The following is a 27,336-nucleotide window of genomic DNA, read 5'->3' as shown; positions in this document are numbered from 1 at the left end:
CTGTCCTCAGGAGGAAGGAGCAGGGAACTGTGCTTCACTGCATAGCAAAGCACATCAACATGTTTTTCTAGGGGCTGCAGTGAAATCAAACTGTACGGAATCAAACAAGTGAACAAAACAACTAACAAAGTATGTCCTCTCTAGGTAAAAAAAGTGGCTTTTGGTCCATTGTGCATTCTCCCAGTAGCCACCTGTTAGTTACCTACAGGAATTTTCTAAAGGACCAGTAAATATGCATTGGTTAAAGACAGATTCAAATAATGCCCTCAAATATACACTTGAAGATATGAGCCTTTTACATAACTTTCTAAATTTCTTTTCAGTAGGAAATGATCTGTAACCAAAACAAAGGGGCTGGTCTAGTTCGTATTTCTTGTCTTTGTTGTGACACTTGCTTGTACATTTTGTACTAGATTCAAGTTGCTTTTCCAAAGGACAGTTAACTACCTGGCTGCTTGATGTTCATCATCTGAGGTACAAGTAAAACTAAATTTTAAAGGCAAGAGAAAGAGCACTGTCAGGAAATGCCATACTAAACCTGTTTCCCAAGTTCTACGTGTATGTGTAATCCATGCTTCCTATATTGGAAATGCTCTGCTTCTTTTACTGGCTGCATGATGAAGTAGCAAAGGGAACTGCTACAGGTTTGCTGGTAACAGACTTTATTGACCCTTCTCTGCTTTGAGAAATAAGCTGGGAACACTTTCAAACTGGAGAGAAAGATTTGCTTATGAATGATAGTAAAACCAGCACTTTTCATCCATAAATTTTTTGTCTCTTCTGCTTTCACCATTTTTTTTCAATATGGGAATTAAAGGATGAGGGAGTAATAAAAGGTCCCTTAGCAGGAAATTTTTAAAAAGCAAAGTAACCTTAACTAACAATGCACAGCAGTGAGGTAAAAACACTACCATATTTGAAAACATCCTCAGGTCACACAGGTGTGTCTGTGAATACACATGCTTATCTGCCGAAACTGGAACCTCTGAAGTGGCATTCTCCAAAAAGTCTACAGGCACAATCATTGTGGCTTATGCTCTTCCCCACACAGCAGCAGTTATCCAAGAATAGCAAAGCCTCAGATATATGATATCCTAACACTTATAAGGCATTCCCTTCTCTAATCCTTCCACAAAGCATGCTTTAGTGAAAGGCATGGGTGCTAATCAATCCTCAACTAATGAAACAAAATTCTAACTAAAGGCAGTCGCACATGGCAGCCGGGAGAACATGAAGGGAGTATCCACCTTCAAAGATTAGTGTTTTGGAGAAGAGGAATGCCTACATCCAAGATTCAACAGGCAGACCAGAAGCTCCACAAAAATGGAAGAGTCAGCCAGGCTCTTCCATGAAGCCATGCTGCCAATGGCTGCATGTTGTCCTTATCTGGGAGTTACTGTGGGCATCCCTTAACAATGCAAAGGGCTTAAATAGTGCAGAAACATGGTTAAGACCAGACAAAGTGATCAGTTACATATAAATAATGTGAAGTGTAGTTGGAGGGGGAGCTTGACGAAGAGAAAAGCCTGTGAAATCTGAAAACACAGAGAGTATTGGTCAGGCACCAGATGAAGGCAACAGTCACTGCCCTGAAGAACAGAACTACCACTTGGGAGCAAAGAAGTACCCTTGGTTCTGTGGTTTAGGGAAAGGAAGGGAGATGAACTATTTTGTATATTGCTTCAGAGAACCTAAATTTGCCTTGCCCTGAATGCAAAGTTAGCCCTTGCAAACCCTTCCCTTTTCATGTACCATCTCAGTGAGCTGCTTGCACATCCTTATTTTTGTGGCTGGAGTGGCACAGAGCTACCCTGGTTCAGAGTCAGGTCCTTGCAAGTCCATCCATGTAACAAGTCATGCATGTTAATAATATGCTGTGCCTTCACTATCACTGAATGGACACAGGGGTTTTTCCAGGGACCATTCAGCTGCCATGATGATGCCTTGAGCAACATTTTATGCAAATGTACATAGTTCCCCATAGCTGTCAAAGGGTCAGTAGATCTAAATTTAGACTAAGCAGCTGTGTTTAGGGTTGGGGAGGTGCTTTTGGGTGTCGTGCCAAAGCTGTGCACTGTCAATGTCCTCTTTTGAGAAGAGGTCAGAGGATGAAATGGAGAGGAACCTAGCCATTTCAGCACTTGGGAGGGAATACACTATGAAAATTTTATTAACTTGCCTAGTCTAAAAACAAATTGCTGAGCACAGTCTTCTGTGCTCCCCTTATCTGACACAGGGAAAAAAAACAAACAAACATGGATATTGAATTTTAGACTAAAGCAAATAAAATACAGTCATCATTTTATGAGTGATAAAGTAGACATTCTCTCTGAGGACTGCACAAAGAAGTTGATGCTGAGTTATGAAGCCTCCTTTAGGTCTGTTAACCCTGAGTGCTCGGTTATTTTTCTAGATGCTATTAAAGATTATTCTTTTAGAAATATTATGAGAAAGTTTTGTAATCTAAACTGCTGTTTACTTGATTAGACTCAGCATTCCAGGAAAAGGAAATCCTAATCTACATCTTCTGGGGAAGAGGCAAATTTTTTTTTACAGAAATCTCAAAGAAATTCTCTGAATATGGACATATCTGCTAGCTCCTGAGGGGAAAAATGTCAGGACTATATAAATTCCTTCTTTCTGTATATCATAGGTAATGCTTTGCTACAGGGACCTGTATTCCCTTTCTGGCAATCAGTCCTCTATGTTGAAATGGCAAGAAACCCCAAATGATGCTGGCAGACTTCCAAGCACTCAGAGATCTGGATTATTCTGAAAGTCTACAAACTCAGTTTAGTACAAATTTTTAAGAGACTTCTTGTCTTTCCTCACCTCTTGACCATTTTTTATGCTTGCAGTTTTCTTGCTTTTACCTCAGGAAAAAGAAGCACAGCTTCCCTTTCCTGAACAGAATCCATCCTTAACCATACTGGTGCTATGATAAGTCATCCCTGACATTGGATGCCTCTTCTGTGAGGCATACAACAATTGTAAAGTCTAATACTGTTTTCTTGGGTCTTTGAGTGCAGTGCTGAGAGAAAAACCTAGATTTCACTAGCTTTCTGAAAAAGCTGAAGGAGATAATATTTTAAAAAGATTCATCTCTCAGAAAGATGTGGAGAAAAATGTCAGAAATTAAGACTAAATTATTTTATATATAAAAGATATTGCAGCATCCTACCTGCACTTACTAACTCTGATCTGCAATCACACCTCAGCTGTGATTTGAAACTACTGAATTTAGGAACCCCTGTTCCTGTCCTGAAGTATGTCTCCAAAACCAGAAAGTAACTATGCTGCAGAGTTGAAGTTTAGCTGAGTTTCTAGTGCAGTTATCACCATGCCTCCAGAAGAGAGAGGCAATCCACTCAGGCGTGACTTCCTCAAACTCTGAACAATTCTTCAGCAATATCTAAGGCTGGTGAGTGTAAAAGCTATTTAAAAATTATTTTACCTCTGTTGAATCAATAATCTGACACTTGAAACTCATTGGAAACACAGTCAAGATCACCATCTTCAGACAGTCACAATCACCATGCTGGGTATCTTACGTCAAAATGCAAACATTTTCTTAACTTGGATAGAACAATTAACAAATCATCCAAGCCAACACCTTGCTGACAGAGCTTCAAGAGACAAGTCTTTCAAAATAGTAGTTTTAAACTAAATAGTCTCCAATAGCTCAAATCACTCAACGAAATCATGACAAGGACCCCAAAATTGATTATTATGAACGTCAGAAACTTATATAACTCAGACCACAGAAATTATCCCATCAAAACCTTTATTTCTGGATGAGGTATAGAGCAGAATAATCCAATATGGTCTAACTAGTGTTCAAACACAATTCCACTCATTTCAATAGGCCTATTGATTACTTTAACTTTGTCTATCAGCAAAGGATTTTTACAAAAGCAACTAAAGTTTTGAGGCACCCCAACTTCAGATACTAATGCAACTAGATTATCAGAAAAAAGATCACCCTGGAAAATCTGATCCACTAAGAAATTAGACCACTGTCTTAAGGAAGCAGCTGGAGAAAGTCCTTGGGACTAAGTTTTTTCAACAGCCTGATATCTCAAGGGAGCTACAGCATCTTATTTTCAACCACGTTATCTTCTAAAGATTTATTTCATATACATACATGGGCCCTAAGAATAGTTTTTCTTTTGAGGTTCTATTATTTATTTGTTTTTTGTTTTGAAAAGACAGTTTTAAGAACTGTACACAATACAGGTCTAGACCTCTTCTCAGCTTTCATCTCTACAGGCAAGTTCAAAAACACATCATGGCTATATCTCTGTTGCAGTAGTATTGTGGGAGGCCTCTACACTAGAACTGCCTGTATCTCTGCATTCAAGGACACAGTGATGGTTCAGTTTGGGATTAACTATGTGGAAAGCTATTATCTCAAGTTACCAATCTGGAAACTTTCTGACTTTTTGTCATTTCTCTTCCCTATTTATAAATCTCTTCCCTTCACTCAGCTACCCACTCCTGCCTCTCCACTCTGATCTGCTTCTTTGCATTCCTGGAGGTGAAACAAAAGAGCTGTAGTTGTGACACTGCAGTTTCTGTGTCACATTGTAACAGTTCCACATCCTCCTCACTGTTATAAAAGTACTCTAAGAGGAAGAAGGGAAAATAATGAAATATAGGAAAGCAGGAAAAGAGGAAGCAGCCAAGAGACAGCAACCCAACTGAAATGCTAAGAATTATGGAGAAGTGACAGAAAGGGAAGCATAGACCAGGAATTACACTTAGTGGCTTAGCAGAAAAAAATTAAAACCAACAAAAAAAATAGAGAGATTTAGCTCTTTTTGCCTCTACAGTAATCTTCCAGGTTATAATTCCTCTCTCTGACATTCACCCACTTGACATGTATTCCTTTCCCCACCTACTTTAAGACTGGCACCAAACTGTGGTGCTCTGTGTGCAGCTGGACTCTCCCAACCTGAACTAACCACCAGCCCATTCCTTACCTTCATATCAAAGGCACAATTAGGCAATGGTCTTTTTTGCTGAAGGCAGCCGTGGGGGACAGAGTGAGAGAAGAGTACAGAAGGAAATTGGCTAAAGCAGAGTAGGGATTGCCTAACTGGGCAATCCAGCCTGGCTGGCAGTGGAATGAGCAGACAACTTAGGAAGTCCTTCCACTGAGATCATGTGTCCCACTTGTTCAGAATGAAACTTGGCTGGAGCAGAAAGTGTTTGAGATTCACATGAAGAATTTTCTCTTCTTCATTTCAAGGCAAAATAGATACAAAACAGAACATGGACTTCTTTAAGACTAGAGTGGGAACACCAGCTTTTAACAATCTTTCCTTACTTGGGGACTTTTCAGCAAGAATTTTTCTGATAAAGAGCGAAGTAGAAAGTAAAAACATGAGAAATGATCCTCTATAAATGTCACAACACTAACAGTTATGCATAATTTTTGAGTCAAGCTCCAGTTTTTGTCTTATCTGGTACCTAACTGAATTTTGTAGTTTCTCAGGAAGGTAGTGGTGAAATCCTGCATGTAAATAAAAACAGGAGTGTTACAGAAAGGTGTACTGTGGTGTATGTATTTGTTCATCACTGCATGAAATCTCCCTTATTGGAAGAACTGTCAAAACCATTTGAGGCTGTTCTCCACAAAAGAGGTTGTCAGGTGATAAGAAATGGGCTTTACTAAGGCTCCACTTTCTTTGAAATACTCTTGAACAGAGAATACCAGCAGGTTCAGCTCTTCTCCCTACCATTTATCTGTAAATTAGAAAGTATCTTCTGGTCCACTTAAGCAGTGCTTATTTCTTCAGCTAAAGTTAATGTAATTTAGGACATGTGGGACTTCCTATCTGAGTAGGAAGGAGTTAGCACTATAGTTCAGTGAATGGCAAGAGTCCCTGAGATGGAATCACCGTTGGAGACCTGCACAGCACTTCCCATCCTGCAGCTGTGACTGTTCTCCCAGTTCCCTACAGGTACACCTGTACGTCTAGTCTACATGGGCAGAGTTTATGCAATGCATTGTTCTTGTAGGGCTGGTAGTGACCAAGCTGTGCAATACCCAGTACATTTATGTGAGAGGAACTATGACCACTGGGAAGGTTTTGCTTAGCTTGTCATATTCTACCTACTATAGAGATGGGCTTCTCTTTATTTTGTATTTGAGGGGCATGAACTGCTTTCTTCTGGCTTTACTGGTCCTGGTCTGGTTTTCACTTCAATGGAGCCCCTCTTGATGTAGTTCAGCATTTCCAAGGATAAAATTCAGTCATGCAGCAGTTAAAGAAATAGAATGTTTTGTTAAATCAAATGAGCATGGTAAGAGAGAACATAGATATGGATGTTCTCCAAGGGAAATGGATGTAATTTTTCTATTTGACTTTGGATGAGAAATGTAAGGCGAAAGAGGCATAAATAGAGTAATTTTTCTGTCAATCCAGTCATAATGTTACTTACTGTTAAACCAGAACAGTTGCAAACAGCTAAGCACTGGGCTCCACTGTAACCCTAGCCATAGGGAAAGGCACAACTAGTTTGGTTAAGGAACAATACCACAAGGGGATTTTTATGCTGATGTAAACTAGGAAAAAAGAGGACATTAAACAGCAATAGAAATGGGTAATGCTTGATCCAGAACTATTCTCAGCTTCTCACCCATTATTAATAGTATTTATTCTCTAATATTGCTCATTCTCACACTCAGTGTCCTACTGCTTCAGCCTACAGAGAATTTGATAACAAACAAGATTTTACAGCCTGAAATGGGGGCAAGGCACTGAAGGCAGACTGAGGAAATCTAGGTTTAATTCCTAGCTTAGCCACAGACTTCCTGTGTGGCCATGGGAAAGGCGTTTAATCCATCATGTGCCCTTACTTCCCTATCTGCACATTTTTCAATTCTTTTTAAATGGGGATAAGACATTCTTTTGTTTTGTTTTTTAATGGGGAACTCAAAAGCCATTTTGCTGCTTAGAGTGATTCCTATATTCAGGTACATGCCTCTAAAATGTCCTAACACATAAAGCTGAAATTTGGCCATGCACTGGTCACTCTCCTGGTATGTGTTCCACAGAAGATTAGGGACCATGGAGCAGGCAGAACTTGTAGTTCCACAAAAATGTATAACTTAGTTATTTGTGAAAATGCTGCTCATAATCTGTGATGTAGCCTACAGAATTATACAAAGGTAGAATTACTGTCCAGTCTAATAAACAGTTCTACACATAAAATACTGGATATCATATGCTTGGAGCCCTCAGGCAGCTCTCCCTTATCCAGGACTGTTCAAAGACAAAAAGTAAACTTTTTCTTCCTCAGACTGATGCAGAAGCAAGAAGGAAGTTTTCTTTTTTTCTCAGCTGAGTTTTTACCACTCTGTTTCAAGAGAGATATAAAAATCCCAAAGGCAACCACCTCAAGGAAAGAAAAAAGCAAAAGCATAGTCAAAGAAGTTTTTAATTATTCTCCACACTGAAGCCAGCATGGCAAAATAATCAGTGGTCTGAGAAAAGAGAGGCGCTCAGCCTGTACGTCTGGTGTGGGAAATGACCTAAAACTGAAAACTGTGCCATCTCCAGTTCAGCTGCATAGTGCTTCTCATACATGCTCAGTTACGAGGTGTGAAATCTCACTCCAAAACTGAATTGCTATTTTTTCTTGAATGCAAAAGATTTTCAGAAACATCTCAGAATAAAGTCTGAATAAGGATCTGATATCCCGAAATTTAGGCTTATGCACCTACTTTACCTTCAGCTGCCCAGCCTCCCAAGACCAGCCTCACTCATTTCTGTCACATCAGCACCAGGCTGGAATTTCACTCACTGCACTGGTACATCCCAGGACTTCTGCCTTTCCAAATCAGGCACAGAGCTTGGAATCAGATCTCCTCCTTTTCCAGAAGACCAAGTGATACAGTAGATTGCTTCTCTGTACTAAGATCTAGACTAATTAGAAGTCAGAAAACTAATTATTTCCTGATTCCTCAAGTGATCTAATAATTCACAGACAATATTTATTTTATTCCCTCATGTATGATTACCAAACCCTTAATTTATTTACTTTTACCTGCTTTATATTTTTCAATTGTACTTTTCAAGCTAAAGAGATGTAGTTTAAAACAAAGTTTTAACCAAACCAATCCTGCTGCACCCTGAAGAAGAACACACAAGACTGTTTTGCTGCATCTGTTAGGAAAACAAATTTGCTCTCTGGTCTCCAGAACACTGTATATGGTTTAGATTGCACAGCACAATTGATTATATTTCATTCTGCCCAACCTTACACTTACCTTGGCTAGGACTTGTAAAGCTTAATTAATCAATTACGTATATATAGCCTTAATTAGACTGTAAACTCTTTGGGGTGTTCTGTTGATGTTCATGCAGTGTTTAAGAGTAACAGAGGTTCTTTTCCAAGACCCCTGTGCCACAATGTAAAATCAGAGACAGGAGAAGTCCCAACAAAACAATTGGGAAAAAAATGGCAGTAGAAAAACCGCAAACATAATTCATTCCCTTTCTCAGTCTTACACTGACAGGAAGAGCCAAAATGGACAGAGGAGACACAATTACATGCAACTAGAATAAGATCTGTAATATGCTGTAAAAACTGGTGCCATGCATTCAGAAGGTGATCCAAACGTGGTCGCCTGTAAGGGTTAATTATCCATTTAGGCTATCATTGTTGGCATTTCCTGCCATCTCAGCATTTATGGAATATTTGAAAGTGTCTAGCAGGCAAAGTTTCTGTCAAACTTCCTCTCTGCTCCTAGTCGCGTGCCCTAGCAGTGTAAGTGCCTTTTACTTGGAAGAATCCTTTTAAAAGTATCTGCCCAGCTTATGTTTAAAGTGCTTTCCAAACATTCCAAAGGAAAAGACACTTCACTGCATTTTCACCAAATATGATGGATTCTCAAGGCAGAAACACACAAATGTGTATCTTAACGTGCTGTAATGTATGAACTACCAAGTTGCAGCTCCTTGTTGCTATGAAGCCAAAGAGAGTACATCAGCAGCACCCAACTCAGGATTCATAAAGCACCTAAATTTCATACTAACACCCAGACAGTGCAGTGGGACTAAGTGTGAGGTAAATGGAAAGGTTGAAAAACCTTTCTCATTAAAAAGAAAAATAGTTTTACAGAAGTTGCTGCCTCTTAATAGCTAAAATAAACTGGTATCTGCCATGGCTGTGTTGCACTGGGGAGCATAGTGAGGTCAAGAAAGGAAATGAAATCCTGCTAACTTCATCACTTACAAACAGAAATACAGTTTGGGCTATTTGTCATACAGGCTGAGCCAGGTCATGGCCAGGCAAGTCTGTCAGAGGCTGCAGAAAGTGTGCAGACTTTCAGAAAATCAGCCTTTACCTGGTAAACTGGTCAGCAACTGGAGACAAAAAATCTGGGACTGATGAATGACGCTTTGGTCATTTAGAAGAGAGAAAAAGTCAAGTTTGAGTCTGAAGTGACTTGCTCAACACAAAAAGACAAAATTGTAATGGCTGATTATTTCTGAGCATAAGACACTCAAATCCCAGTAATCCTAATATTCTACTTGAAGGCCTTTAGACTCCTGGAAACTGTTAGCTATGAGGATTGTCACTTGCATTACAGTGGTTCTAAGAGCTCTCCTTGCCACCTGGATAAATGAAGTTCAGCTCATCCATAGCTTTAAATTCCTTTACCTCAAAGTCATCATAGAGTCCCAGGAAAGATGATGTGAATCACAGGCTCATACCTTCACAGTAAGGTGCTTCTCAAGCATTTGAAGAAGAGAACGTTAAAAGTTTCATTTTCTATTGTCATCTGTTTTATCAAATGGATGTGCAGTGCCTGTCAGTGGGGCAGAATGGTGGCATGCTGCAGCAAACCTTCCCAGGAAGTCTGCTGAAACTAGCTTCTGCTGATGCAAATGTGCTATTTGCTAGAGCTGCCCATGTTTATCGGATTAACTCCCATCTATGCTTGAATGTGAAAAACACAACCCACAGTCCAGAATGTGAGGATCACTGTGTTTTCAGGAAGTAGACATCTCTGTCCCACTGAGGGAAAAGAGAGGGGTAAAAAAACATTTTTTAGTTTTCAGTTTAGAGAAAACATGAGTTAACACACAGGAAGGCAGAGGACTGCATTGTGCTCAACTAGCCTGGTCTTTGTGAGGAGTTGTATTTTGAACTTACCTGAAGCTCCCCATGATGTGCATAAGGAGATTCCCTGAATACAAATTGTTTTCTGGGACAGAAGAGCAGAGGGTTCCATCACTACCTTTATTACAGTGGTACTTTTAACTGTGCTTTTGTATTTGTTAGCTCAGTTAGCTACTGAAACACCTCTAATAAAGTTATCCAGTTAGGCAAGCACAAGCTTTTAGTGGAAAGTTGTATCGCAAATCAGAAATACAAGATATTATAGCTGCATTTTCCATTAGATTATTTCAATATGTCACCCATCTCTCCCTGTGCTGTATTATACACCCCCCAAAGCTTCACTATGCAAACCTCAATTTGGTATAGGACTGCAAAAGCATCTTCTAGAGAAAACCATTTCATGAATGTTTCCCTGTCTCTCCATTACAAACTTTACTTACATAATACTGCAAGTTAATAGAACACCTGAATGCAAGGAGGAATAGCACTTAAGAGCTGCACAGGAGAATCCTTAGGAGCAATGTACCCCTCACTGCTAAGCCAGTAGTGGCTGGCAGGAGAGCCTTTTCAGGCAAAGAATGCTGGCAGGAAGACTTGGGGGCATGTGTGTTTCTCTCACTCCTTTCTCCATCTCCCTCTATCTTCATTAACTCCTTGGTGGTCCTTCTAGTACCATGACCTTCACAGCTGCCTTGGCCCAGCAGCTTTATGCAGACTACAAAAGCCACAATGGGTACAAGTGGATCTTCCTCAGCTGTTACCCACTTCCCAAATGGAATTCACAGTTAGGTTTCTTATAGGGATACATACAAGCCAGTAGGAACTAACCCTTTCCTCTTTTTGGTTTGAAAAAAATATTTTTATGGCATGTGTTTGTGTTGCAGAGTGTATGTTTGCTTGGTCTTGAGAAGAAGGAAAAGCTCATCTTTCAAGATAAATGTTCTTTTGCATATGGGAACTGTTTTTACAGAGACATAAACATAGAGAAACTTGGTTTTGCAGGCGCATAATTCTGTGTGCTTGACAGACCCATATTTGTATGTACATATGTGTATGCACATACATGTAAACATGCAAAGGGGAGAATATGAATAAATGGCTCCTGATGGCTGGAAAATACACTGCCATTTCAAATTTCAAAGGGAGTATTAAAGAGAACAAATTAATTATAAAAACCTTTAGAAATGAAAAACATATTTACATTGTCTTCTAAACACCAAGGGCTGTATCATGCACAATATATATCAGCCCCTTTCTTTGAACATAGGAAAGCTTATTATTAATGCTTATACTGTACAGCAAATGTACAGACTCATTAATGTGTAATTACAGAATAAACAATATCAGACTTCACTAGTCTATTTTGAAAGGAGAAAAAGAATTTCACTTAACACCACAATAAGCCCATTATAGGATACCAATTTTAGTAGGATCTACCAGCAATGTAGTGGCAAGATTAAACAAATGCAATACTACAACAGAGGTAATGCCTCATTACCATTATTTCTCCCTCATATATTACATGTGTTGGGCTCCAAAGCCACTGAAGCCTTTTGCTAGCACAATTATAATTTCTCATTTTTACTTCTACTTGCCATTATGTGGACAAATGGGCAGGAAGCTCAATCCCTCCCCAGAAAAACTTAGTTCCCATTTGACTTCCAGATAAATTGTTGTAGATCCACACCTGCAGTAGATAAAGCTTCAGTGACCACGCTGGCCATTTGGGCTTCCCCACCTCCCCTCCACTGTCCAGCCACAGGAGGTGCCAGTTACAAAATTAATTGGATTCTGGGAGGAAAAAGGACAAACCCTGACTCAGAAAGGAAGTTACACATCAGTGTGGAAGGGATGTTTTCACCTCTTTGCTCATGGCTTCAGTCTGAGAAAACTGGGAGGAGTGCTCTGCTTTGGAAGGACAGAGACATTCACAGCCTGAATTGTGAATAACAGCCAGCTGGAGGTCAGGGTACAGATGGATCATGCACAATTTGACACTTCCCTCAGTCTCACTGGTGCTTTTGCTTTGCAAACCTGGTCACAAAACCCAAACACCCCACAATAAAGCAAACATTTTTCATAGTGAATTCTATAGGTGCATGTCCCCCTGAAAATAATTTTTCATATGGAAAGAACTGGAAAGATGTATTTGAAATCCAGACACAGCATGAGGGGTGCAGAGACAGCAGTATTCCCCAGCTTGCAGTCACCATTTTGGGGCTAATGAAACATCCCATTTCAAAGCCAACCACTGCCACCACTACTGAGTATTGCAGCACATATTCACTGCAGGAAAAAACAGGTTCCATAACTTGGCCCATATAATGCTGAGGTGCACAGTACTGTGAATGAGAAGGCATCTCCCTCCAAAAAACCCCTAAGCCACTATTAAAAATCAGAACACAAAACTCTTAGCTTAGACAAAAACCCCCAAAACTCAAAAACCACCAAAGATTTGGGAAGTTCAAATCCATAACAGGGATGTTTGCTGATCACAGCTTCTTACAAACACAGGATGCTTTTAAATGATGAAATATGGAGAATTAATATTTCCTCTTCTATTAATTGCAAAACAAGCTGAAAGTGTTGCCAACTTTAGTTTAAACCCACCTTTTCATTGCATTAAACACTTCTGTTGTTACTTAATCAGCAGGGAGGGAAAAATCATGCACAGATACTCTGTTATATGATGGAATTAGCAATTTATTCTAAAGATTAAATAAATAAATAAATTATTATTTGTTTTTTTAAGGAAGTGTCAGGGAACAAGTGAGTTTCTAACATCATTCCATGAAATTATCTAGAAGTTACTGAAAACTCTGGTAAGGGCCACTTCCTTAGATGTAACATTTCCACGGTAAAAAAAATGGTTCATGTGAAAGTTCTCCTTACTCTTCAGTTTCTTCTCTTTTTTTTCCCTCCTTTTTTTTTTTCTTTTTTTTTCTTAAATTTAAACTCTGATATGTGGCATGGAATAGTGGAATTTAATTCATGTTGTCATATTTCTCCATTTTTGCTACATTTATTACACTTCTCAAGCAAGAAAATTTTGGACTATCTTTGGGGGAGGAGAAACAAGGGAAATGGAATGTGAAAAACAAAGAAAAAAATATATGCCTTAACTTTTCTTTTTGGATCAGGCCTGTTTTGGCTGGAAATTGAGAATAATTCTGTGCTTGCTCTACCTTTTTTTTTTTTTTTCTGCAATCCTTCAATCAGGTTCTTAATCCAATTTTTAGGTATGGATTTTGCCCTGTTAGGATTGAAATCTCATTTGCATGAATAGAGTATGAGTTACTCACTTTTAAAAATCCTATTTGGTGCCTGTGGTGTCACTATGGCTAATGGTAAAATAATAGATTAGATTTCTTCTTGGGATCTCTTTTTATGCAGGTAACTTAGACACCTAAATGTTTCTGAGAAACATGACCCTAAACTGCAATATGAGAACTGGACATTATTCCTAACTTCAAAATGTGTAAAAAAACAAAGAAAGAAGTGCACACCAGGGTTAATTTACTGGGAATTATGTTCCTGCATGTGCACTTTTATAACACAAAATCTACCTATGGGTGAGGGAGAAGGCAACGGAAGGAAGGAGCAGCAGGATATCTCTCATTGCAGGCTGAGGTCTAGCCTGCTCTTGGGCTGCTGCTCTGCCCCCTTGTTTGTTCAGTGAGGCAGCTAGATGAGGCATAACACTTTCCAATAAGTTCTCGCTGGAAGCCAAAATCTTTGGATGCTAGCTGATCCACTTTCACAACTTAACAGCTTGTTGTGGTCCCACACGGTCACCATTAATGACATGCTGAGGGTAAGCCTGCACTGGTGGCTATGTCACACCTACCTACTACCCAACAGGCAGAGCTTTTCCTGAAAGACCATCTGAGGCTTCCAGAAACCTCATATAGTGAGCTCAAAGGAAAAGGATTGGGAACAAACCTCTATCCTGCTGCACTGAGTGGTGTTCACTCATCCAAATAGGATCTCTTCCATCCCTCTCTATATAATAAAGGGCTTATTCTACATTGGGGAAAAGTGTGAAGGCATGGCCATGCTGCATTCCTTCTTTGCAAATCTCAAATCAAGCCAGAGTGGCACTGTGTTTGCACATTTTACTGTAGGACAGAGCCTGGGAAGTTCACGTCTAAGGGGAGAGAATAGCTGCAGGTCCTCTGCAGCCAGAAACTTTCTCTTTCCAGGGAGCCACCACAGCTGGAGTTGAAATTACAGAAATGTGAAGAGTGGCTGAACAAAACCCAAAGAGCAGCTGGTTCCAAAACAGCACCTCTGTAGAGGCAAGCAGTCCCTGCATTGTGCCTCAGTCCAGCAGCTCAGTTTTCTGTACGGCTGCAGTCCTAAAGAGCATTCAGGGAGAAAAAAAAATTGCTCAAGGTAAAAAGCAAACCTACAGCAAAGAGCAAGCAAAAATTAATACAGAACAGAGGAGTGGCTGGTGTTGGGAGGCCAGTCCAACCATTTGATGAAGAATCATTCCCTTAAAACAACCTGAATTTTTGGAAGTTGTAGTTACAGATGTCTTCCCCAGCTTAAAACCTGCCCATCTTCCAGCCAGAGCCTGGTGTTTCTGAGTTGAGCTGCAGCCACTGCTGAGATCCTGCTAGATAAATTTAAGTCCCGAACTAGAATGGGGCTTATCTCCGAGGCACATCTCTTCTGCTCAGATAAAGAGAACTTCCTCTCACTGCAGTTTAGATCAGCAGACTCAATCTCTGTACCTAAAGCCACATAGATAAACACACTGCATCTCTCCTATTCAAGCAATGCTCACCACTCTCCAACACTGAAGAAAAAAAAATTGCATAGTTCCCAGGCTTTTCCTGACTTTTGTGCTAACGTACTCTTCTGAAAACACAGCTTTACCGAGCTGGTGCTCCTGAAATAGGCTGCAGCTCCACAAGCTACACAGCTCTGGAGAAATAGGATCAAAAACCCCATAGCTTCAGCACCTCCTGCAATATTATGTTGCCACACAGTGGCACATCCTGCTGTCTTATTTCTGAGTAAAAAAATTCCTCACAAAATTAACTAAGAACAACTGTCTAAGTAAAACTCTTTTTAGCATCAGTTTTGTTCTCAAGGATTTGATTTTGTCATGTGCTATGGTTGCGTCAAGTGGGCAGATTTTTACATGCCTGATCTGGCTTTGCACCGGTTGAGAGAACTGAGCTCATAATACAGCACAGCCTTCACTGGGGCTCCAATAGCTCTGTTTTCCAGGCTAGGTCACCCTTACTTGCAAGTTTATTCTCAAAATGGTCACCCTCCATTACTTGAAGAAAGCATTTTAAATTTTATAGAGGAATTCACCTTCAGTAACAGGGCATTTTTCCATTTGCCTTTGTGCACATTTTTCTAAGTCCTAGACAAGAACTTGTCTCCGGCACAACAGGAAATTCCCAATGGCTGCATAGACCTGGGTCTTCTGCACCTCACTCTAGCACACTGTTTCACACAACACTCATGCAAAACATACCCTTGATGGCTAGAATATAACTTATATCCTGTATGGCATATTTAAGGACATTCATGAAATTTGTCACATGCATTCTCTAACTTAACCACCCCCATCTTCCTCTATACAAATCCCCGTAAGAGTTTTGCAGAGAAAATAAAAATAAGCCTGACAAAAGTATCTCTGCGTTCTCCTTAAAAAAATACACATCACACTGGCAGGTTCTCAGAGCATACAATACCAGTCCATACTGGGGATTGTTACTTTGGGGTTAGAAATAGGAGCTTCTGACCAAACAAAAGGGGAGATTCCCCACTTCCCTATTTTTAAAAGTTCCTAAAATATTTCAGCTTCAAGTTTTTCAATTCCTTTAGAAGCCTCCTCAGTTGGACTTTCAAGCCTTGTTTCATTGTGGAGGGTAAAAGACAATTTTCAAAGCTTCCAAACCATCTCAAAACAAATCTTCTCTCTGCTCTCATGAGGGCTACATCAGTTAAGACAGCAATTACCACTGATTATTTACAAAGGCTCATCAGTTTCTACACACTTCCATACCTTTGAGCAGCAGAAATGTCCATCTGAAACCTGAGCAAATAAAACATATTACACAGCCCTCCAGGTTATTTCAGGTCTCAGAATTTGGTTCTCTGAATGTCCAGGCACACACATGCCACACTTTATTATTCATCACAAGACACTGCCTTCATAGCCACTGAACATCCACAAGGAGGAGTGTGCGAAGATGTTTACCTCCAGCGGTCTTTCTCCTCAGTCCCTTTGCCTGCCCAGTGGAATTACCAGGGCAGCAGTGAGCTGGACCTGTCTGAACCACAGGACCGATTTTGCAAGCTGGGGTGGGGCACTTCCCCTTTTGTCCTTCCTCACTTTTCCCCTGTCTGCAGCCTTTCCACACTTTTTCTCTTCACCCAGCTGTGTGTGAGTTGCAGTAGATTTATGTAATGGCAATGGTTGTGGTTGCCTGGTGGCCCCTCAGCAATGCTTGTGCCCATGCTCTCAAATGGTTGAGTTCCTTTTAAGGAAATAAAGGATCAAAGCTGCTCAGAGAGGGGACATTTGCATGCATCAGTAATTAGCACATCATGCAGGTTACAACCTCTGAATGCCCATGGCTGGGAGGGAAGACCCCAGGGTGTGAGGGCAATGCCAGGGTCCCAGTGATTCCAGGCAGCAAAGTCTGCAACTGCACAGGCTTCTGCTTCAATAACTGAGTTGTGGGAGGGACCCAACATTATGACTTGGTATTTCCCACTGGGAGAGAAAAATGTCAAAAAAATATCTTCCATTTAATGTCTCTTCCCATACTTCTTTATTTATAACAAATAGTGTTTATAACTTTATTTGAATCTTGTCTGTTTTCTACTGATGTCTATCACCCTGACTGGTTACTTTGGGTATACCCTATGACAGTTTCAACCCAATTTTGTGAGATTAATTCTCCCCACCTCTTAAAAAGAAGATCTCTACACATTAATTCTTCAGGCCCAGACTGTAATCTGTGACTACAGTAGTAACATTTGACTTCTCTCTTAGAATTTTATGGCCATCTGCAGCACCATCAGCTATCTGTGCAGAAATGGTGAGCCCACAGCCTCTTTCTGAGGCCACTAACACTGTGAAATTCTTTATAGGTGATGGCCACCTATGGAATGGGCAGTTATGGATAAAGTAAAGCACAGCCTACCTTTCTAGACAAATGCCACCACTGCAGCAAATGGTGCTTTCTCCATGAAGTAGGGTGTGATCTACAGCCCACTGAGTCATTAACTTCCCACACAGGGGTTGAATTAGGATACAGTCTCAGAGCACAAACAGCCCCAAATTGCAACTGTTTACTACACACAGGATGTTCAGTACTGATCATCCACAAAAGGTGCACACAAAGTTTAACCTGAAACTTGCAGAAACTGAGAATTATGAAATATTTCCAAAAGCGTACCATGGGAAATAGCACTGTTCAAAATAGGCCACAAAGCACTAATTCTTAATGGAATAGACTTTCAGTGGGATGTGTATTTCTAAATAAGTCAGACCAAGATTTCAAAAGGATAAGTCTCTAGAGCCTTAAAGAGCTGTGAAAATCTTTCACTTTGCTGAAAATGTTCACTGTGTTTTCTAGAAAAACTATCTGTAGAACACATGGGTGAAAGGAATAAGAAGAAAATAATAAATGTTATAGATGTCAGATCAGCCTGAGAAGTAAATTTGGGGTGGAGAATAGGATAAGGAAAGAAGAAGATCTAGTGGACAGAGCAGCAGAAATTAAGCATGCAGAAGGAAGCTGCTCAACACATAGTGGCTTTTTGGGGGTTGCAACATTAAAATCATAGTAAGCTCATCGAGAAAATGAGAAGCCTTGATGGTGACCAGAACATCTCTTCCAATATGTTTCTGCTTTGCTGTGCTACTTGGGATTATTACTAGAAATTGTTGATGACTTCACTTCCGTAAATTACCCTTTCACACCTGTTGATTATCTTTGCATTGGTCAGAAGAAACCCATGTTTTGGGCATGAGTTGCCTCCCCTGCCTGGGGAGACAAGCACCATACATTTCATGATCCCCTGTGTACCTCCTTTATGAAATTTTCACACTGTCTAGTAATTTTAAATGGTAATTCAAAAACTGATGACATCAAATAAAATCTGGCCAGTAGAGGACTTCAACACCTTCCTTCTCAGAGCAGAAGAAATATTTCAAATGTTTCTATCAGCTCTGTAGCATCACATTAAAGTGCCAGCACAGGTTTGGAAGAAACACAAAAGGAGATTTTTGAAAGCATGTGGAGGAGTAGAGTCTATCTTTCATTTCTAAAAATAGCTTATTTACTGTAATCTTTGACCTTTGAAATGCTAAACTGATGAAAAAGGTAATTAAACTTTTGGGTCCAGGGTTAAAAATTATTTCATTAAATGTTACTACAAATCTGAGTAAGCAAGCTGTCACTTGAACATTTCTATCTCACAGGTTGATTAAAATTAAAAACAGATTTCTCACCTAATTTCAGTAGGATGAGGTAAACATTTATTCTTTTCATTAAACAAACGTGCAATTCCCATTCTTACCGCTATAGCCCTACATGTACAAAAAAGTCCTCCAGAATGTAGAGACCCTCTTCAATAAACGTCTGACTCAAATTCCTTGGTGTATGCTTTACAGACAGTTGATCTCTCAGGGTGTTACAGGTTAAGTGGAATGCACTGTAAATCCTACACTGAAATAAATCCAAAGGCTAGGGAATTCCCTTTTGATGAAGGAAACAAATGGGACATTAGGAAAGTCATACAGAGAGAAATTGTTGGCTGGCCATATCTGCTCATGCAGGGCTTGTTGGCTACCACAGGACACAGTCCAGCTCCCACCTGCCAGATGTACACAGATAACATCAGTGGGTCTGTCTTTACAATACTCGCCTGTCCATCTTTCAATCTTCAAACTACTTTTTCAAATCATTATTGTCTACCTAAGTTTGGTGATAAATAGCAGTGAGGAACAAATCTTGGGACTTGGCAATGACAGTGTTGTACTAAACACCAAGCCTGTCTACAATGACATGCCACTGCCTACGTGGGAAGACAGCCCCCTTCACCCCTAAGATATCTATAGGATCACATAGGCCAAACACCACTCCTAAGGTGTTATTTTATTCCTAAGAGATCTTTTTTTGATGAAGATCCAGAATGTGCACAGCAATCATATTGCTCCTGATATGCCTGGGGCATGTGTTCAGATCCTCTGTAAAAAGGGAGAATTAATTTTTTCAGTGTACTGTTTTCAGAGAGCTAGCTTAGAGCTAGCAAAAAGGAGCAGTTGAAGAGATAAAAATGTATGCAGCTTTACAGAAAAGACAAACATTGCAAACACTGGAGTCGATACCTACAGCTCATCCATAAAGCAGACTTGAATTGTCTTTGTTTCTGTTGACTATGGTAAAAGTCTAACTACAAGATGTAACCCTTGTAAAATAAAGAGCTATGGGTAGAGAAAGTGGCTGTAGAAAAATTGTTAATGTCAGGACATCTAATCTAATGGGTGGAAAATCTAATTTATTGCTGACTAATGAGAATAACAGATGGAACTTATCATATTTAAAATATGTGTACATATTGATATATGACTGAACTGCTGGAAGAATCATGACATCATCAACAAGTATAAAGTTCAACTTTGCTGGATCTGCACAACATTCATGTGTATATTAAAGAAAATTCAACATAATGAAAATCCTGTTTGGGTTTGAACAAAGAACTTAAAAATTAAATTTTTGACTCAAGGCTTAAATATTTTGTAGGGTTAGTTACTGTAGAAGAAAGGAGACATAACTCCTTTTCAGTTGATAGACAAACATTTAATGAAAGATTTTGTCCAAAGATCTTCGGACTGAAAAATAAACCATTTAGTAAGTGATCAGATTGTTAAAAAGCTTTTTTAAATATCATTTTTTTCATAAAGTATGTCAATATGCATGTAGGAGCTGAAATTTTTGCTCACATTCTTGGTAAGAGGGGATCAAATGGCAAATGAAGATGCATAAAATGATGCACTCACTACTAGCTAGTGCTGGAGTTTGGGAGTAGGTTCTATTCCTTGTGCTGACACCATCCTGCTGTATTACGTTGAATTAATTATTTTGTATTCTGTGTCTCCCTTTCCACCTATATCCTTTACTGGATTTCCTTAGACAATAAATATTTAAAAGCACTTGCAATCTTTCTGTAAATCATCCACCCTGACCCTTACTCTTACACTAACATAATACAATAACGAGCAATATATTTATTTGTGGGTAAATGCTTGTAATTTGATAGTCATCCCTTTACAGAAATATTTTTATCATATAGGGCATCAATCACAGCATGCTGGGAGTCAGTGTGCTTTGCTTTTTATTCCTCTTTTCTTTTTTTTTTTTTCCTATTAGTAAACAGGCATGGTGCTCAAGTAGTGTTTAGACTTTTTAGTGCACTACATGGGAGTTAGTGCATGAGGTAGTCAGCAGCATTGCTAGTCCTTGATGGGAGTTTAGGATCCCTAAGAATAATCAGAATTTTGCACAATCATCTCTGGATAACAATTTTAACCCAATAGATTTTATCAGTTGTGGATTTCTATCTAAAAGACAAGTGTTTTCTAAAGTCCAGGTAAAAAATCAAGGATAAATGGAGATCAGATATTAGAATCACAAATATATAAATACTATTTACGTTTTAATATGCATTTCTGAAGAAATCTGAATAGCAGATAACACAATAACATTCAAGATAGAATTCAAATTAATACTAAAAATTATTTAAAAATACCTGATCATTTATTGAATTTTTATCAAATCTGACTTCATATAATTTTGACCTGGATCCATATATTTAATTCAATTTCCCAAACAGAAAGAAAACTGTTTTTCCCAGGGAGAATTTCATGCAACAGTCATGTTTTAGAAAGAAGTTAAATAGTAGGATCTTTATAAGTTCTCTGTGGATGAAGATGCCTTTCCCCAAAAAAAGGTTGCACAAAAAACACTATGTACCTGAAGAAGATGAAAAGGCACAGGACCTGCTTGTTTATTAGCTTGTGAAAAAATAATTTAACATTATTACTATATCATCTACTAGTATTTCTTATCGTAGTGTATTTGTCATCTTACCCAAGATCCTGTCATTCTTAGAACTCTGCTGACCTCCACTACTAGTTGAAAGGTCCTCTGGTATAGGCATAGGCTCATCTGGATCATCAGGGACATCACTGGTTGGAGGACTTTCCTTTCCTAATAATGAGAAGAGCATCAATTAGTGGTCAGAGTAGTCTCATTTTCAAATAATACAATAAGAGGAACCACAAACCAAATAAAACTTTAAAAATCCCCTAAACACCACTAAAGCATGATATTCTTAGGACCAAACCCTACTCTCCTGCCAAGAAAACTTCTTATGAATACAGGGGAATTATTTTTTTTAAAAGAATGCATGCCAATGTCTTAAAGAAATTTACTGAGTATAGATACACAGTTATTAGCCTTACCATTTTGGGTATTTGTGAGATATGTATGTTTTCCAGCTGCTATGCTCAGAAGATTCAATTTAGCCAGACTGACAGATTACAAAGGTTATCAAATGGATATCCTTTTTAAAAACTCTTCTTTCTTCCACAAGTTCTCCTTGAGAACACAACTGGATTTACTTCAAAGACATAGTGAAGTCTAACCGACAGGTATTCTGGGGCTCCAAAAGAACTACCTCAAAAATAAAGTTTTATCTTTAACTAAAAATTCAGCTACAATGCCAGCAAGCTTCACTAATACCCACAGATAAAGCTCTGGCTGGTCCTTGTGCCTAAGTAGTGAAGTGCCTATAGGTAGCAGGACTTCTTAAACATGTACGATTAGCAGAGTTCAGTAAACACACAACATTGAGGATTTTATTGCCTTCTGTTTGAAAATAGGAAACAAACCCCAATTCTTGAGTACACAAGGTTTTGCAGAGGCAACCTTGTGGAACTGTTTTAGTGCCAAACACAATACAGTAAGAAAAATAACTCTCTTGCCACGTATTGTGCTTCCAAAAACGGTGAGGTTTCTTGATTCAGCCCTCAGTCACAGCATACATCTCTTGCCCATAGTACTATCACTGTCTTGCAGAACTTCTTCTAAAATGACTGCATATATCTCTAACAAAAGCATGCCTTGGAAACATCTACTGAAGGAATTATCTACATGATTAGTTTAATTGAATATTATTAAAAGACTGGCCTTTGCATTAATAGAAAAGAATAGAACAGGCCCAGAGCAGAATTTGAATGCAGTAATGTTCACGTAAGACCTTTGTCTTGAAAATGGAGATGTTACCAAATTACACTGATGTAATGGGTGCCCTTATCTTACACTGGTAAGGGCAGTAATTTTATAGCACAAAGCCCTGGCAAATTAGTGGGTTTTTTCCTAATGAGAATTCCCTCCTTAAAACACAAACATCAGTTAAATCTTAAAACACTTAAATGGAAAAACTAACCCAAATATAGGTTACTTTGGTGATAGCAGTTTAGTGGTGCCAGTTATGGACTTGATCTGAATGAAGTGAATAGTTTCCTCCCTGCCTCTTGGATGGATCAAAGCATTGTGTTTTCCAATCTATACTGATTATCATGGGGAGAAATTACAGCTAGTTTTAAGTCACCTTCCAAATCAGCTGTTTTGGGTTGTTTGCATAAACCTATGTTAAAATTAATGAAATGAGTACGTGACTGCATTTCCTAATGACCCACCTATCAAACTGTGGAGTAATTGCTGAGCAGGAGTTTTGAGAGCAGCATCAGGTGAACCATCCCAAACTGCAGCCAGAGGACTCCAGGGTATTGAAGAAACAGTACTGCACCACCAGGGAGACTAACTAGATGATTTAATAAGGTCCCACTCATACCCAGCTTCTGTAGGGTATTCTTAAATGGGCAAAGTCACACCCAGTGGATGTCAGTGCAAGAGCAAAGGCAGATTGCATAAATGAACAAGAGGGAATACAAATTTTACAGCAAAAGAAAATAAAAGCAGGAAGCAAATTCACTATTTTTTTTCCCATTCACTATTTAACTCCTTATTTAGTTTTTTCTTCAGATTTCTGGGATGTAGGGAACTTAGAGAACTGACAGTAATTTTCTATTGCAAGTCCTAACCTGCCAAACTGAAGTATCTCTTATAGACAAGATGCACAAGTGAGGAGAGACAGCTGAAATATTTCAGTTTGTTCAACACATTTTGCCCCACACACAAAAAAAAACACAAAAAAAAACCAACCAAAAAAATCACAGAGGTTTAACTGGAGGGCAAGCAACAGCCTGGAAGCTCTCTTCACACTACACATAAATTATGGAAATTTGTTAAAAAGTAACAGTAATCCAAAACTACTTGTGTCTTCCTGGATTAAACTGCGTTCCCAGTTACAACATGGACATTGATGCTTTGGCTGAGTCTAGGCTGAGAAGAACAATTATCCTAAAAACCTGCAGACTATTTTTGACTACAAATCAATATAAACTCATAATACCAGAACTATGGGATAAGAGATAACAGACAAAATAATATCTTTATAAGTGTGTTATTAGGCATCCTACAATACATAGTCTAAGTAGGATACTTTGAAGTCACAGCAGTCTTTTTGGAAGAGAAACCTGTTAGCAGGAGAGTACATTTGCAGTGGTGAACTCTGGTTCACTAAATGGGTATCAGTCTTCTACTTTTTAAATTAATAGCAGTTTTTCCAGATGGTATGAATTGGACTCGCCTCATGGACTTGGTGAGGTAGAAGCTGGAGATCAGGTCTGCTTCCCTCTTTGCAGGAGACTACAGTTAAAACTTTAGTAAACTTGTCTTCAATGACCCATTTAATATAATTTGATTTCTTCTAGTTACACATGATTGAGAAATCCCTACATGCAAAAGAAAGGGCAAAAATAGTGGATTTAAAATACATCCATTTATTGAGTTCTGTTTCTTGGATTCTAGAGCATTGCATTTGTATTTCATGCCTTACCTAAAACATGGCAAGTTCATTACTGCATGACAATCTTACACATATAAAATCTCACTAACATTCTTTTTCCACTGAATTTAGAAATGGAAGTGGGGGGGAAGATGGGAATGCTTTCCATTTTAATTTCAAACAGACATGCCCAGAACAACAACTGGTCAAAGGAAAGGGAGCTAAACCCCACTCCAATACCTAGAGGCTAATATTGAGGAAAATTATTCAAAAGTCACATAACAGAGGAAAATAGCATAAGAAGTGATATATAAAAAAATAGAATCTAATCTTGGGGTGGATGATGTGCTTTTTGGTTTTTTAAAATTAATTATTATAAAGAACCACCTTAGCTGTAGAATTGAAGTTCTGTTTCTGGTACAGTCACTGATTCATGTTGCTCATTGTTAAGTCATAAATAAAAAGAATTACAACAGCAGGCTGTATCAAATATTTCTTTATTTCAATCTGCATCTCTACAAGATGCTCTCAGATTTTCAACACTGCCATTTCTGTATAAAAATAGTCGGAGAAGAGCCTAACCTACCAGAGATGCCTGGCAAGACCCTCAGCTTCTCTCTATTTGAGAGCCCTCATCTCTGCCCTAGAAATATACTTGAAGCCATAAGGAAAGACAGGAAGGGAAAAAATTACCCAATTCAATAAGGTTTTAGTATCCTTTATTTCTGTCAAAGTCATCAGCCTGGTGTTCCTTTAACATGTACATCCAGATTTGAGAGCGATTCAGTTCATGCCAGAATGGTACTGCTGGTGCTATGACTGTTGAAAAGAAAGCCAAGGCAGGATATCTTATAAAAATTTCATTCCCTATCCTTTCACAAACTAATGCTGGGTGTGTGTGTATTTAATAATGAGGGTTTTTACTTCCTGCTTTTGCAGAGTGCAGCACAGCCTGGTTTGTTCTAGGAGTTCTCTTAGATGTTAGATGTTCTAGGAGATCTCTTAGTTAGATGTGGAAACATTTGTACAGTTTTTTCACCTTCCTTAACAGTTAGGCCCTAGAACCGAGGAAAAAAAAAAAAAAAAAAAAAAAAGAGAGAGAGAAAAAAAAAAAAAAAGGCAGGAAAAATATTGCTTGTTAAGTGAGATATTATCTGTGTTTTCTGACTCTCTTCTATGGGTGCCGGATACCATTTGCTTAAATGTATGTCAGCTCTCTCCTAATTTCAGAACTGCAACTGCTTGTCTCATGAAATATCACTTTCAGGAGAAAAACAAAAAGTGTGAACTCTGCTAGTCACACAGTATTTCAGTTCCTCTAAGAGTCAGCCATGCCTGGATTCCCTGAGGTGGGAATGCCTGTGCGCACACAGAGTTTGGCTCACCCACGTTAGTTTTATACTCTCCTGGCCTGGCTGGCCGCTGCCACACCCGAGTCTACTGCAGCTGCATAAAGCACATGGCCGCAAAACACAGCGTTTGAGCTGAGGTGACTGTTTCTAGAGACCTTCTTTATTTCTGGGTTGAAATGAAAAGCCCCAAAGAAACCCATAAAACTAAATTTATTTTTTAATTTATATTTTTTAAAAACACAACCAAGTGTGCTAGTGAACCATGCCCCCTAATTCCATAGGCCCAGAGAGCCAGCTACACCTGATGAGCAACACTCATAAAACAGGAGAAATAAATGTTTTACAGTTGACAGGACAATCTCACACTCCTGAAACTGTGTGGTTATTTAACTTGTTCCCAACACATAGCAGAGCTCCGTCATCATGCAAAGAAGCATCCCAGAAGCATGTAGAAACCTAGAAGAATCCAAGGGGAAAAATTCCTTTCTGCATTCACCAACCTATGAGAAAGAAGTAGGTAACATCCCTGTACCTTCAGATCCTCTACTTTTGAGGTCTAATAAGAACTTACAAAGAGCCAGTATCTGTGGAATCTAATCTGACAAATGCTAATTTCCAGAAGGTGAGGTCCCACATAACTCTTACCATAAATGAAAGTAAATTAGGAAGTTCTTTCTTTGGCCAGTTGTTCATAAATTTCGCTAACAACCCAATGCAAGTCACAGCCTTTGCTCACAGAAAGTACCAGGTGCTCAGTGACAGAAACGGCAGGAAGAGCTCAAAGCAGGCTTTAATCTGTTTGTGTAGGTCTCCCTCTTATCAAGGGTAACTTTCTTTTTCAAGAAAACCCTCTCTCAGCACAGAATAATACTATTGCATGATATGCTAGAAAAGCTAAAAGGCACAGCAAAATACTACAATACTACAGTGATACAACTACAGAAAACTTTGAGAATTACAAATTATAGATATACATCTATTATGTATATATTTATATATATACAAGCATTCAAATTGGCAAAGTTCCTTATATGCTTTCCCTCTGAAGGGGAGAGGCAGACCACAAGGAGTGCAAAGTGTTTTTTCTGTTTTTCACCAATCCAATCCTTGACTCAAGGCATCATCTCCCCTGCTCCTACTTTTCACATCAAAAGAAAAACAAGCAGTGCTTTAGTAAGAAGTAGCAGGTGTTAAGCTCAAATTGACACCATTGTAAAGAATACCACAAAGATTAGGTGAGCGTAATCAGAGTAGCCTGTGCTGCTGCAGAGGAAGAGGAGGTCAGCGTTCCTTCCTGAAAGAGCTCATGCAAGCAGGGAAGGGTTTCTGCAGTAGGCAGAGGAGCTGGACTGAAATCATGGTGCCTCTCACTGCTCCAAGCAGATCCAAAGTGAATAAACTACTAAAACCCCACTGCTTTTTCTGCTAAGGCCAAAAATACTCCAGTAACTGCATGTATAGGACAGGTTTTATTTCATTTACAAATTGGTTCAACATGCAACAAACTAGTGATGTGGAAGTTTATCCAGTTTAAATTCCAAATTTTTTACCTGAGGAGCGAGTGCAACGTGTCTCCAAGGGCTAACTAGGAATTACTTCTCTATAATAAACATAACTTGTAATCTCTTGGCATGAAAGATTATTATACTCTTGCTCTTTCAGACAGAAAATGTGTTTGATTTTTATTTCTCAGATGACATTGAAACTTCTGGGTTCAAATTTTTGACAAAACTTTCCAAAAATTTTTAGAAAGGAGGCAGAAAAATAACAAAAGAGAGAGGGAAAGAAAACTGTATTCATATATTTCAGGAAAACCCAGTGACATAGTCACCTACACTGTGCCCACACCTTTACCATCTCCTTCCTATAGCTGGAACCCCCAGGTACTGAG

General features: G+C 39.0%; 1 protein-coding gene across 3 annotated transcripts in view; it reads right to left on the bottom strand.

The window, feature by feature from the left end:
- IKZF1 (IKAROS family zinc finger 1) overlaps positions 1-27,336 on the bottom strand; it is a 68,703-nt gene that overhangs the window by 27,603 nt on the left and 13,764 nt on the right. For all 3 annotated transcript variants that reach the window (XM_058833382.1, XM_058833383.1, XM_058833381.1), the window contains exon 3: positions 21,270-21,389. In XM_058833382.1, the coding sequence (XP_058689365.1) occupies positions 21,270-21,389 (120 nt within the window). The remainder of the gene's footprint in view (positions 1-21,269; positions 21,390-27,336) is intronic.

The sequence above is a fragment of the Poecile atricapillus genome, chromosome 2 (genome assembly GCF_030490865.1).
Source record: "Poecile atricapillus isolate bPoeAtr1 chromosome 2, bPoeAtr1.hap1, whole genome shotgun sequence".
Taxonomy (NCBI): Eukaryota; Metazoa; Chordata; class Aves; order Passeriformes; family Paridae; genus Poecile; species Poecile atricapillus.
The sequence above is the reverse complement of the archived record's forward strand: the minus strand, read 5'-3'. Positions and strand labels throughout refer to the sequence as shown.